Source organism: Leuciscus leuciscus (assembly GCF_965113295.1).
Source record: "Leuciscus leuciscus genome assembly, chromosome: 6".
Lineage (NCBI taxonomy): Eukaryota > Metazoa > Chordata > Actinopteri > Cypriniformes > Leuciscidae > Leuciscus > Leuciscus leuciscus.
Window position 1 is genome coordinate 5,736,432 of NC_138730.1, and position 14,862 is coordinate 5,751,293.

The window sequence follows — 14,862 nt, forward strand, 5'->3', positions numbered from 1 at the left end:
TGACATTCTGTACTGCACAACGAGCCACTGAATCACAAATGCAAAGCAAACTGTATACATGGACTACTGATTTTTCACCTTTCCACTGACAAGGTAACCCTTGGTTTTCAAGACTTCGCAATTCATTAACAAATGATTGCAGAAACGAGTTCATTTCTGGCTTTTTTGGCCCAAACCACAAACCACCAAGAATGACATGCTTTGCCCTCAGATTAGGGGGGAGCTCGTTGATTGTGACTTGAAGAGGCCAGATATGAAAAGGAGAAGATTTGAAAATTGGAACACCATCAACATTCCAGGACACTGAAATATTCGCCAATTTTGGGTCATTTAGTGCATCAATCGATTTGTACATAGTGCCATCAAATATGTCTTCAACATTTTGTGAGTTGCGCTTTGTCCTTGACCATTTGTAATTCAAAGACTGACAAAAATCTGTATCTTGAAATTTACCTCTTAATTGATCTGAAATAGATAACTTGATAAAGACAGAGCCAGATTTGATTAGGTTTTCCATGTCCCCTGGGGTACCATTGCATGAAGCACAGTGGGTGGGGATTTCATTACCAAAGAAATATTGGCAGGATGGGCAAATATACTGGGCTTCAAAAGTGTCACAGTGAAAGGATTTCATGAACTTGTATAAGCTATCTGGAACACCATTGGTTGAATCAGGACAGTGGAGATTGATAAGATCTAACAAGTCACTCAAAGCCACTTTGGATGTTGTATGCCTGAGGCTGTAGGCAAGTATACACAGCAGAGATTCTTCATTAGTGATTTTGGCATTTCGATATATTTTTTCCTCGCTGGCACACTCCTCTCTTTCTTCTGTGCTTCCCTCACAAACTGCACTGTGGTTTCTGACAATCTAGAAAGTAAATATTGCACTAATTACAAGCTGACACATAAAGAAGTGTGTGCTTTAAAAAAATAACAATGAGGCTATAGACTAGATACATATTCTAAACTTTATTCTCACATGAGTCTGTGGAAAGTTCTCATCAGCTGTGCTAAAAACATCACCCTCGTCATCAGCAGAAAAGCCTTCCTGTTAGAAATTGTGCATTTATTGCACATTAAAACAAAATCCATATGAACACTGATATTTACAAATGTATGCAAAAAGCATTGGATTAAAAAAAATATCAGAAATTCATTCTCACATCAGCATCTGAAAAGTTTCCATCAGCATCGCTGACGACCTCATTCTCTTCATCAGTAGAAAAGTTTCCCTGTGAGACATGTACAGGTACTTGGACCACTAGTTTTATGCATGTACTTAAATTTTGTAAATGTTCTGGCTGATAAAGGATCAAAGAATTGCCAACCTTATGACAACAAGGAAGCACAATTCTAAAGAAGATTAACTTTGAAAAATAAAAAAAAATAAAAAAGCTTATTCTCACATGAGCATCAGGGCAGTTCTTGTCAGATTTGCTGATATTGTCACCACTGTCATCATTGGAATTGTTTTCCTATAAGTAGGAAATTATAAACATACAGGAGCATGTTAGACATGGTTTCTTGACTACAACAAATGGCCATGAATTTATCACTGAAAATGTTTTTTAGGCCAACATTAAAACCTGAATTACTTCAACTATATCGGGAATAAGCCATGTCTTGTATGATCTTCTCTTTTTTGCTCCTGAAGAAGAAAAAAGAGCAGATTTCTTGCTTATTTGATTAATGTAAGTCAATATGTAATTGTACAATAAGAAACAAATTGCCTAAAATACAGTTATTTGCATTCAGCAACCTATTATATTCTGTGTCCATCGCCTTTTAGTAGCTGCGGGAACAGGTGCCTCTTCATTTAAGTACACTTTATACTCCATATCCTTCAAAAAGAAACACGAAAGAGTTATTTCTTTGTAAATATAATAAAGAATATATTTTTTTGCATTAGGCTACCCGAATAGCTTAATCCAAATGAGAACATTTCCTAAAAATGCCTACAATAATGAATCTGGGTATTTGACAAAATTTACTTAGTTAATTGGAAGACATATTTTATTTTATAAGGCCATTTTTTTAAAGAAAAGAAAAGTTTGGTCGTAAAAGTCTTAGTGTTGTCTTTCACCCTGAAAAAGACGCTCGTGTAATTTACATAAACAACCGGTAATTAATCTTTTATTTTAAAAAGAAAAGTTTGGTCGTGAAAGACTCCGTGTTTTAATAAGAGATCTTTCACCCTGAAAAAGAAGCTCGTGTAATTTACATAAAGAACCGGTAAATTAATCTTTTCACTGAGGTGACGTGTTTCATTGACGCCCACTTGTTTCGCGTAGCCGATTCACGTGACACCATTGCAAGTCATTCATTACTGTCACTTTGTATCGTGAAGGTAAGTCCGCCTTTTTATTATATAATTATATCGTTATAATGCTTTAAACTACTGTTTTGTTATACATTTCTAAATTAATGTGTATTTGTAACACTAAAACATATGAAGATGTTTTTCTTTTCTTTCTTTTTTTTGCTGTCGATGATACATTATAGGCCAATGTATTATATTATAGCCTATAATTACCATATACCGCCTATATCAAAACTTTTTTTAATAAATGACTATAAAAAGTAAGCTTTATCTATTGCTAACAAAAACCATTACTTTTTTTTTGCTAATAATTGATATCATTGTACCTTTTTGTTACCTTAGATTAGAAATAAATTATCTGCACCGGACGAGACCGTGAGTCGCTGGCTGGTTGCGTTAAAGGTAACACTGTTGTCATGGATACAATCAGCTGAAGGCAACAGATAAATGTGAATGATGAGACTTTAGAGTTTTGTACACCTTTGGATTAATATATATATATATATATATATATATATATATAATTATTAGTATTATTATTATTAATGAATAAATGTATTCATGTTTGTTCAATTGTATGTATGTAAATATGTATGCATGTATTTATTTATTTATTTAGAAAATGAGCAAAACATGGGTTCTGGTGGAATGGAGGGAGGAGCCTCCCACCTATGATATTGTCCCTAAAAAGGACATACTAAAAAAAAAGTTTGAACCTGGAGATGTTGTGGATGTGGCTTATGAAGAGGAAAGTTCCCCAGCCACAGTTATAGATTTTGATGGTAAAAGTTCAGCAAACAAGACTTAATCATGATATAGAAGATATGTATTTCCTACTTTATTTTTGTCCCTTCAGAGAACAAAGATACCCTCAGGAGGAGGATGTTTAGGCTAGAGGGGAAAAGAAAAAATCAGCCATGTTTGCAAAATGATGCAAAAAGAGTAGCAAAGAAAAAAAAAACGTACACTCCAACTCAGTCCCCATCTCACTCCAAAACGTCCTCATCATCTGATCAAGAGCCTCCAGTCAAACATCAAGTAATACCTACATATTTTAAATGGCTACTCTTATTTTTCATTATGCTTATTTAAATCACAAATATTAATGACACCGAGATACTAATATTGTGTGTCCATCTTTAGGTCATCCACCGAAAGGACAGTATGTTAATGCAAGAGATTAACAGCATGGAGAGTCAAGCTGGAGAGCATTCAAGCCGAGAAACTCAACTTGAGAGAGAAATTCTTAAATTAAAAAAAGAAAATGAGAATCTAAGAGCACTTAATATAGCTCTGAAACAAGGTATTCTTTTTTCCTTCATGTATTTCTGTCTATCCATCTATATATTAATTTATCAGTCAGTGTGGTTGTCTGTTAGTAATCATTTATTTTGTATTTTTTAAGAAATTCTTCCAATGATCAAGTGCAGCATGAACCAGGACACTCGTGTTGCTCAACTACCACAAGTTGCTCAACAACCACAAGATTCAAGCCAGAAGAATCCCCCTGAAAAGGTGAATACAAATATATTAGTTTGTTTATATAGCCTATATTCACGTAAAGTGTTGTGCAGAAGTCGTAGAAGGCATGTTAACTTCATGTTTCATTTTACTTTTGTAACAAAATACACATTTGGTATGTGTGATGAGGTTCAGTTCAGAAATAATAAGGAAGGAAGAAGACAGGGGTCGGCTTGAGCGGGGACGCTCGCTTTATTCACGTTTCTCACAAACAAAACAAAAGGTGCGCACAAAGCTCGTTCACCGTGCATAAGCACAGCCACAAAACACAATAACTCAGAATATTCTCTCGATGACTCTCTCAGGTTCTCAGCAGCACACACGAGGTCCCAGCTCGTCTCTCGCTCTCTCACTCTCTCCCACTCCGGTTTATATCCGGTCTCTCCACGCCAATTACTGAAATCAGACACAGTTGTTCATCATCTGCACTTGATCTACTTGCGCTCCGCTCTGTTCCGTCCTCTCTCTCCCGCTACAGACTCCGCAAAACCACGCCCCCTGATCACCCCCTTGACTATAAAACAGCTGGCACACTAAACCAAAATATATCACTTTTTTGTTGAAGAATCTAACAAGCCTAACACTTTTGCACAGTATGTAGTCAAAGTTATATGCTTTTAGATATAGTTTCCCTAACTTTTTTTCTTGACAGAAACAGGGGCTAGGAATTAGTTCAGCTGTCCTGACAAGTTGTGGACGGGGGGGCACATCATGTTCTGCCATGGTGAAAGATCTGGCAGTGGCAGTGTTTGGGAGAGAGACACTTGCCACACATGGGCTGTCTGGAAGGGCTGGCAATGCTAACAAAGACGTTATGGCAAAGCCAGCTCTTGACCAGGACAAAGTTGTGCTGATCCTAGGTGAGACAAATGTCCTGCTTTTTTTCTTCACGCAAACATGATGTTGCAGTTATAGTGCAAAATTGTAATAATGTTATCACATATGATAAGTGGAATTGCATTTACAGACACAGTACAAAAAAAGTTCCCTGATGTTCCAAAAAAGTTCATCAGGGCAGCACTAAGAGAAAAGTTAAATGATGAGCACAAGTTACAAGTAAGGTAATAATTTGTCATACAACACACACACTCACACTCACACACTCTCTCTCTCTCTCTCTCTCTCTCTCTCTCTCTCTCTCTCTCTCTCTCTCTCTCTCTCTCACACACACACTTTTTTAAAAATTTCTCTTTTTTTCTTGTTTTTCAGGAAAACAGTGTAGAGGCTTCATTTAAAGGATCAGAGCAACATTTGGCTGTGAATTGGACTCAGCTTCGCTCTGCTCTTACAGTTTCAATTAATACAATAAATAATTTGTGAAAATACATTGTTTGTTGTGAAGTTATTCCCCCTGCATGAATCCTACAGAAGACATAAGAAGACCTGTATAATTGCATATCCACAACAGTCCTGCAGGAACTTTGAATATTATATTTTAACACCCTGCAGGGATGTAATTCCTTCATGTTTTCCTTCACAAAATTCCTGCATGTTTTCCTTCACAAAATTCCTGCAGGTATTCCTTCATAAAATTCCTGCAGGTATTCCTTCAGGAAAATGAGCTGAAAATCCTGTAGGAAATCCTGTAGGAAATCTGCATAATATTCCTGCAGGATTCCTGTAGGTTATTTTTGTAAGGGTTAATACAGACGTGTTTTTTTGTTTTTGTTTTTAATAAAAATTACATTGCATAAACCATAGTGATTGCACTGTTAGGTAGTTTGGGAATATTCACACATAACGTATACACATAAAACATGATATCAGATTTTAAAATCAAACATTTTAAAAAAGAACAATACATCACGGTTGTTTAAACCAATGAACATCAAGCTGTGTCGTCAGCAAGTCGTTTCCCATCATGCTTTTGATCAGCGCAGTCAGTGGAGAGCAACTGCGCTCGACTGCAGAATCCGACACGTGCGCCTTGCGCTCGCGAGAGATTTTTGACATACGTCAGCATGACATCAGAGCAAGGCGGACCGCACTCGGACACATTTCTAACCGGCATGCATCTCGCGCTGATCACCGGTGATCGATTCTGCGCAGATTTTGCTTATCTCAAACAAACCTATTATCACTGCAACGCAGTTTTCTGCGAGAAACGACGTGAAGTTGATCGTTTAGTCACTGGCTTGATTTACTGATGCATAAACAGTATTGAACGACTTTGAGAGAAAGATTATCTGTCTGAACTTGAACAATTACGCATCAGAAATTCACATTTAACCACTGGTTCTCCAGAGGCTCGGATGAAGGAACTAAAAAAATACTTTTGTGTTCATTTGTACATCCAAACACTGAGCAACTGCCATGCTTCGTTCGCTCGTTAGCAAGCCATGATGTCTCTCGAGGAAAAAACAATATCGCGCTGGATCTAGATAACACAGTGTAAATTATCGTTAATAAAATCACTACTTACCGCTTGTGGGAATATAACGTTAGTTGAAATTGCCCTCTTCGTCAGTATGAGACGTTGAGAGAAGCCTGGCTGCTTGATATTGTTCCAGGTTAGAAAAATAGTCCGTGGTGAAATGGGCAGAGCAAACTAACAACTTCGAATTAAACTGTAGCGGTATCCGATTATCTAGAGATAGATAGATTTTTTATTATTATTATTATTATTTTTTTTTTATTTTTTTTTAGAACATGTAAATAACATTACAGAAAAAAACAGGCATGGGTAACAAACTCCAAAGATGATTAAATAAAAAGAAAAATAATAAAATAAAATAAAAAGAGACATTCACAAGACGCCAAATAAAGATTCATAATATCTTACAATAGACTTAGCTTTTGAATTTTTTACAATTTTAAGAGACTTCATTAACAGAGTGAGTTCGTGTATACCTTGTATAAAGGAGGAGATTTTGACAATCTACATTTATGAATGAAAAATTTGCCATTCAGGATGATAAAATTTACTAAATTGTGAATATTTTTATCATCATTCTCAAAGTAGCAAATAATTTCTTTCACATTCAATGTTATCGTTAGATTAATTTTAACTGAAAAAGTAAAAAAAACAATCTTTACAAAATGACTTTACACTCTGGCAATCAACAAACAGATGATTTAAAGACTCCTCACAGTTGTTACAAAAGGAACATTCTTTCCCAATATCCATAAAATTAGAAAGCCACATATTAGTTGGATATATTTTGTGTAAGATCTTCAGGTGAATTTCTCTTACTTTGTTAGAAATACAAAATTTGTAAGGTATGGGAGCAGCCATGCTTTTCTCCAATTAACATCTCTTAAAATGGAATTCCAGTAAAATTTCCCTCTTGGAGTAACTCTCTTTTGTTCGTTAAATACTTGTCTTATATCTTTGTTAGTACATTTTTTTATCAAAAATATATTTACCATTTATAAGGAGATCGTAATCTTTATTTTCAACTTTATAATAAGTCAGGTGGCTGCACATTAAATTAATAAGCCCAGAGGGAATAGCTTTAATTACTACAGAAAATTCTTTACATTTTATAGGAAAATTTACAAAAAAGAATCATAAGAGTGAATTTTTAAAGATAAATCAAATAAATCACTTAAATACATTAACCCGTGATCCAACCATTTCTCAAAAAATTAAACTCTTGCCTTTAACTGTAATCAATTCGTTGTTCCATATTTTCATTCTGTGAGGAGAAAAATTATGCACAAAGCACAATTTCCAGGCCAAGAGTGCTTGCTCATGGAATTTAGACCGTTTTATAGGTAACTTAGATGGTACAAAATTGCAAGTTAAAAGAAATTTAACACCACCGACCCTCTTAAAAATATTATGTGGAATAAAAGACCAAATTGAATCAGTATCAATAACACACCTTTTGATCCAATTAATCTTAAAAGTATTGTAATCCAGCATTTCAAAACCTCCTTCAGATTTCTTTCCAACCAATAAAGTTTTTTTAAGATGGTGGTGCTTATTTTTCCAGCAAAAATCAACTAATAATCTATTCATTTCTTTACCAGTAGAATCTTGAACAAATAAAGACAGCCCAGGAAAAGTGAATCTGGATAAACCTTCTACTTTTGTTAATAAGATTCTGCCTAAAATAGATAAATCCCTTTTTAACCAATTGTCAAAAATCATTTTTGTTTTTTTAATCTTGTTATTAAAATTGAGATGCTGTCTAACTGTCAAATTTTTAGATATATAAATTCCTAAATATTTAACATATTCTTTCACTGGAATGTTAAACATTGAATGTTCAGAAGAATCATGCACTGGGAGAATTTCACACTTTGTAATATTTAACTGGAGACCCGAGGCATCAGAAAAAGTTTGAACTAATTCGATTGCATTCTTAATTTGAGTCTTATCTTTTAGAAATAAAGTTGTATCATCAGCCAATTGTGATATTTTTATTTCTCTATTAAATAATGTTATACCATGTAAATTTGGATTTTTTATTATACTAATCGCTAATAGTTCCACAACAATTAAAAACAAAAATGGAGAAATTGGGCAACCCTGCCTCACTCCTCTGTGGATGGAGAATCTTCTAGAAGTATTGTTCTGTAATATAACGGAACTATTAATGCCTTTGTAAAACATTTTAACAGTCTGAATGAATTTATTTCCAAAACCAAATGCATGTAAACTCTGTAATAAAAATTGGTGATCAATTGTGTCAAACGCCTTGTAAAAGTCAATGAATAAAATGAGTGCATCTGAATTAACAAATTGGTTATAATCTAATAGGTCCAATATAAGCCTAATATTTTAACTAATATGACGCTTTGCCATAAAACCATTTTGAGATTCTCCAATTATTTTATTTAAACCACTCTTTAATCTAGTAGCATAAACTAAGGCTAAAATTTTATAATCAATGTTTAATAATGTTATTGGTCTCCAGTTGTCAATGATCAAGGGGTCTTTGTCTGGTTTTGGAATTAAACTGATAATACCTTGTTTCATTGTTGTACTCATTTCTTTCTGTTCTAAACATTCTTTATACATGCTAAATAAAGGGTTTTCTATCAGATCCCAAAAGGCACAATAAAATTCAACAGTTAACCCGTCTGATCCAGGGGATTTTCCTTTCTTCATTGAAAAAAGAGCTTTAGAGATCTCAGCTTTGGAAATATCATCTTCACAATATTCACTATAATCATTAGAAACTGTTGGAACAAAATGTTTATCTGTTTGTATATAAGTGCTTATTTTTTCATTGTCAGAATGGGAAGTATAAAGTTTTTCATAAAAGGAATACACAAAAGATGCTATATCTGAAGGATTATTAGAGATTCTTTCATTTATAGTCAAAGATGAAATAGAGATTCTTGTATAATTTCTTTTTGCAAGAGAAAAGAAATAACTAGTATTTCTTTCCCCTTCCTCAAACCATTTGGCTCTTGATCTCACATAAGCACCTTTAGCTAATTCTATATATAGATGATCTATTTCTAAATTAAGAAGATATAATTTAGACTTGTCATCTTCGGATAGAGTATTTTGTTTAATTAAAGTATTAAGTTGCTCTGTTATCTCTGTAATCTTCCTAAGTTTATTTTTCTTTAATTCTTTACCTCTTCTCATAGCAATTACCCTGACTTTAAACTTAAATAACTCCCACTTTTGGACAAAATTTAAATTATTATTTTCAAAAATATTTGCTATCAATTAAACTTGTTCCACAAAACAATTGTCAGAAAGTAGACTGTTGTTAAATTTCCAGTATCCACGAATAATACTACTCTTACACCCATCAAAAAAGATTGATATCAATTTGTGATCTGATAGAGGGGCACATGTAATTTTTGTTTCTGAAACATAGTTGATTAAGTCATAAGAAATCAACCAGTAATCTATTCTTGATTTTAAAGAAAAAGTGCTAAGATAGATAGATTGCAGAACTTCCGATGATTCGGCTGCGCAGTTCCGCCTGGCATTGAACATACAAGGTGTGTTCGACATCGGCTGCGGCTGGATGTAACCGATCGGCGAGAGTAGCCGCGTGCAGGCGGGGAGGAGCTGCAAACGGAGACGTGAAGTCGGACACTTTCTGGTTCCCGTAGTGACAGCTCACGTGTTGTTTGCATACTTTACCACAGCTGCAGTGAAATAAATGCAATATTTGCCAAATAATACACAGATGTTTCAGAGACATTTTCATTCAATACTTTATGTACTGCTTCATACAGCGTCTGTTTGAACAAGAATAAAGTTCAACATTTAGCTACTATCAATGAAGTGGAGTCTACGTTTTTTAAGCAGTTTTAATTTGATAAACATGACACAATATAACATGACAACGACATAAAAAGAGTGTTCACTGTTATAATAAACTGATTTGAAAGCTTTAGAGGAACTAAAGGTGTTCGAATAAACACGAAACACACGTGATCGTTGTCATGCGGTGAATCCGGCCAATCGTGGAACAGCTGTGTCGTCATCAGCCCACGTGCAGCCCAGTGCAGCCGCTCTTGAGAAGCTGCGCTGGCTGAGTTCTCCGGCTACTCTCGATTTGCTCTCGCGGTACTTTGATGGCATACGTCACAGTCACGTGGCGTCGGCGCTGTATCAAGTCGGACAAAATTTCTAACCGGCATGCACTGCTTTAAGTCAGCCGCCGATCGGTCTGCGCAGAGCTGCATGAAGTCGAACAAGCCTACATACAGACGGTTGGTCTGGGAACGCCCCCGGGAACGCCCCGTCACGTGATGTGAATTTAGCCCGTGGGGGAAAACGTTGCCTTGGCGCTCATTGAAATACACGGGATAATCATGCCGAAGAGTTGCTGTGTCGTTTTCTGTACCGCCAATAAACAAACAAATTATGAATTGAAGTTCTACATTCTTCCTAATAAACACACAGAACTGGAAAGAAGGACAGGGACTTGTAATTTTTTAGATTACTGTGTGAGTAGATCCCTGTGTGATATAGTAGTGGGTGTTAAACTCGTATTAGGCAGTGGGCCAGATTTGTCTACATCCCTCACGAAAAAGAACTATAGTAATCCTATAAGATTTCTATAGTAGTGTATAATACTTCTGTGATGTTCTGTAATACCTCTATAGTACGTCTATAGTATGTCCCAAAATACTATAGTATTCCTATAAGATTACTGTAATATTTTGTCCCAAAATACTACAAGATTCCTATAGTTGTTTTTCATAAGGGATGTCTCATTCACATTAGGGTTATCAGCTGAAGGCTCGCTTGATAGGCCAATCGCGAACCTATGGAGTATTTTGAGGTCTACACTCAATACAGACTGCAGACTGTGAGTTAGGGGTAACTGTCAGCACAGTCCATCGGCAACTTCGTACTACTGATCACCGTTTTACAAAAGGATTAATAGTTTGGAGTGAAGCATACGTACAATTGGTAAGTGACAAGGTTTTATGGAGTTATAGTATGCAACATACGAAAAGTTGATTGAGTTATAGGCTAATGTTACCGCTACAGCTGCCGCGATGTCTTACCTGGAGATTCAGCCAGATAACAAAATATGTCTGGAAACGACACCTCCGGCCATTTGGTTGGGTCATTGGTTGGGACCCAGTTTTTAATTAAATAAGGGCAATCATAACCTATTGCAGTTAATTTTGCAATGTACCGTTGCCGGTCTGCAGGCGTCAATGACTCGCAATACTACATTTTTGTCATTCAAATACACACGATGTTCGCAGTGTTTTCCCCCACGCCGACTCCACCCTCGCCACGCCAGACCACGCCCCCAACTATGACTAGATGCCGACTGTATGTATGGGCTGGCATATGCAAATTTTTGGAGGCGTACATATTAATGATCCCGACTGTTGCGTCACAGTCGGTGTTATGTGGAGATTCGCCTGTTTTTCAGGGGTGTTTTTCAAAAACGAGATTTAAATAAGAAGGAGAAAACAATGCAGTTTGAGACTCACTGTATGTCATGTCCATGTACTGAACTCTTGTTATTTAACTATGCCAAGATAAATTCAATTTCACATTCTAGGGCACCTTTAAATCTCATTTACATGAAAAGATTCAATCAGCATTTTTTTGTCCATGCTGGGTTTCAATTTTTATGGTGGGGGCTTTCCATAGCCATAATGATTTTTTGTAACTGCATATTCTATCCCGTACACCTAAACATGACCATCACAGAAAAAGGCATTTTTACATTTTCAAAAATTAAATAAATAAATTAATAATTTAATATAATTTCTAAGCTGTTTTGCGCGCGCGCACACACACACACACACACACACACGGTTCTAAAAATTAACTAATCTCTATTTTAAAATTAATTTATTATAAATAAAATATATAACCAATGAATAATAACAGATGTTACTAAAATGTATTTAAAAAAATTAAACAGATAGATAGATTAGATTTAGCTAAATTAATTTATAAATAAAAAGTGTATATATATTTTTTTCTTGTATCTCCCGAACTATTCTTAATCAGTGTGGAAACACACAGGGTGAAACCCTTTACTGAGGATATACTATCGGTCATCTACTCAAAATATATGTAGAAGTTTAAAATGTTAGCATTTGTTGATGCGACAGGCTGTCTGTCTGTTGGCCGCATGAACAGACTTTGGGGAGAGCTGATGATACTATAGCAGGAAGCATGACCTCTGACCTCCTCGATTTTGGAGGCTTTTTTTGTTAAAGACCCTACAAGTTAGTCCATAAAGGTACGCTGTCTCCCATCTAGCGGTGAAATTCTATTTTGTATTTAAACGAATAGTGCTCTCTAGCGCCTCGCTTTTTCAAATGTGTGTTGCAACTACGGTAGCCGTTGTGTGCCAAGAAGCTATGCCAACATGTCTTCCAATAGCACATCATCGAGTTTAACTATACATGTTCTACTGTTATGCTGCCTATATAATGATTTACACAACCAAGCAATGAAAAAAAAAAAGCTTGTAATTTAGACCGTAACTTTGACTTACCTGTCGAGAAGAAAGCGGCAATGTCAGCATCCCTTTCAAAATCTTTCTCCTTCATGAACTCTTTCCACCTGGGAAAGGCTATCCCGATATTTACCCTCGTTTTGAATTCGCCGGTCACGTTTCCTTTTAAATAAAATTTTTGCTTTTTGGCTACGAGGATTCGTGAGCTTAGAATTATAAGGTTCTATCTCCACTTTTGGTCGAAATTGAGTTTTTGACATAATCTGATCCATTAGGTGTTTATTAATGCCTGTGTGGTGTTATTTTTGTAAAAAAAAAAAAAAATTAGTAGTTATTAATAATTAATCAAATAAAAAGGTTCTATCTCACAAAAACATAAACCGAGTTGGGATTATAAGGTTCTATCTCCAGTAGATTCAATATCCAATCAAAATCAAAAATCCAATCAAGCTGTGTGTTTGTATTATAAATATATAAATTGATTAAAATCAATGGTTATATACATTTATTCTTTGAAATGTGGGGTTTTATTTGTAAAAGTGGAGATAGAACCTTATAATTCCAAACAGAATCAGAGCTCTCAGAATTATAAGGTTCTATCTCCATTTGGGCCATCTTAAAAAATCCCATTTCCAAATGTGCCAGGATTTTGATATTCTATCCTCAAAGTACCTGTAGGGTGATGGTCTTGTTGAGCTATAATAGTAGATTATACTACATAACAGTTTTGCCAGCTGGGATGTAAAAACTTTGATGCTCAATATCTCAGAACTACCCTAAACGGAGATAGAACCTTATAATTCTAAGCTCACGGATTCCTTCTCCTGTGGCTCGGCATAACTATGATCCTGCATTATATTGTACCGTGCAGTGCAGCCTTTCAGATGTGCCGGGGGAGTGACAAGCGCCTCTCACTGATCTCTTTGTCCACTTCAGCTGGTTTCAGTCAGCCGGCTCTGAACGAACACGTGTTGATGAAACGTGTTGAGGTAGGCTAGTGCTTTTTGTCCCTCTCTGCTATTATAGTTTTTCAAGATGGCGGAACGACATGGAAGCCTCCATGGACTTACCCGTCCCATGTAAATAAAGATAATAAATGTTTCGCTTACAAGGATAAGTCAGATCATTGGCAGAGGTAATTTTACACCAATGACGACATATTTATGAATAAAGACAATGATTTTAGCTAATAAAATAAAAAAAAATAAAACATTTTTTTTTTTTTTTAAATACTGTACTTTTAATTTCAGATGTTTAAATTACAAAATACCATTTTTCAACCGAGTGAATCTACACATGAGAGGCCTTCAGAAGTCATAACTTCAGGGGTCAACAGCTTAGGTCAGTTGGTGAAAACACTACATGTGTAAGGTAGTTTTCCAGATTTCCCCCCCAAAATCAAATACTGTATTACACTTTTCAAAGGATAATCTAGCTTTAAAGTTAGAAATAAAAAGTTTTAAAACCAAATGTATCCTCATACCTGTTGTGTTCTGACACAAGGCCATTAACTGGTTCTTGTTGTATGCAAAACTTTGTGTTGGCTGATCCAGGCATAGCTTTACTGAAAGAAAATATTATGGAAGTCATTTTCAAACTGTAATTAAACTATATTTTATTTATTAATATTATGGCTTCATGTTGATTTAAAGTGTTTGTTTGTTTGTTTGTTTGTTTGTTTGTTTGTTTGTTATTAACTAATACCTTTTTTTTTTTTTTTTTTTTTACATCCAGAACAAAAACAAAGAGATGTATGAGCTAAGGATGTTCTCTGACCCCAAATAAACAGATAATGGAATCTTCACAATCTACAACAAACAGTTAGATATAACTATATATAGATAGTGTGATGGATTTTAATTAATCAACTTTAATTAGTCAACTAACATTTGTTTTTCTTGCAGGAACAAAATTCATATGCTTTTAAATGTTTCCAAACTCTTTGGGGAAAACTTGTGACTTTGAGTGTGTATGTGTGTGTGTATAAATAACAACTAGGGAAGTGAAACTAGACAGATGACTAGTTCTCAAACCTTTTAATAAGTAATCACAAAATCAGATTTTCCTTGTGCCAGTGACAGAGGAAAAAGGTTGGGGCTTTTGAACCAATTGAACCAATCATATTGAAGGTGACATGTTAGTCTTATTTTCTCGATT

At 35.2% G+C, this 14,862-nt stretch overlaps 2 protein-coding genes and 4 long non-coding RNA genes across 6 annotated transcripts in view; 3 read left to right on the forward strand and 3 right to left on the reverse strand.

The window, feature by feature from the left end:
- LOC309502064 overlaps positions 1 to 14,862 on the reverse strand; it is a 200,292-nt gene that overhangs the window by 155,757 nt on the left and 29,673 nt on the right. The gene's annotated exons all lie outside the window — the stretch shown is intronic.
- Positions 1 to 14,862, forward strand: part of LOC309501908 (uncharacterized protein) — a 575,396-nt gene that overhangs the window by 130,771 nt on the left and 429,763 nt on the right. The window lies entirely within an intron of this gene.
- LOC309502056 lies at positions 804 to 1,647 on the reverse strand. The gene is made up of 3 exons (XR_014207107.1): positions 1,599 to 1,647; positions 1,410 to 1,478; positions 804 to 1,235 (listed from the first exon to the last, which is right to left on the reverse strand). It is a non-coding gene; the product is annotated as an uncharacterized lncRNA (long non-coding RNA).
- Positions 2,358 to 3,606, forward strand: LOC309502059. Its single transcript, XR_014207110.1, has 4 exons — positions 2,358 to 2,725; positions 2,943 to 3,105; positions 3,180 to 3,361; positions 3,467 to 3,606. It is a non-coding gene; the product is annotated as an uncharacterized lncRNA (long non-coding RNA).
- LOC309502028 (BEN domain-containing protein 6-like) lies at positions 3,641 to 5,487 on the forward strand. Its single transcript, XM_082174352.1, has 4 exons — positions 3,641 to 3,838; positions 4,497 to 4,704; positions 4,812 to 4,905; positions 5,054 to 5,487. The coding sequence occupies exons 1-4, from the start codon at positions 3,740 to 3,742 to the stop codon at positions 5,064 to 5,066; spliced, it is 414 nt and encodes a 137-aa protein (XP_082030478.1). The 5' UTR covers positions 3,641 to 3,739; the 3' UTR covers positions 5,067 to 5,487.
- On the reverse strand, positions 5,485 to 10,470 carry LOC309502101. The gene is made up of 2 exons (XR_014207155.1): positions 9,751 to 10,470; positions 5,485 to 5,915 (listed from the first exon to the last, which is right to left on the reverse strand). It is a non-coding gene; the product is annotated as an uncharacterized lncRNA (long non-coding RNA).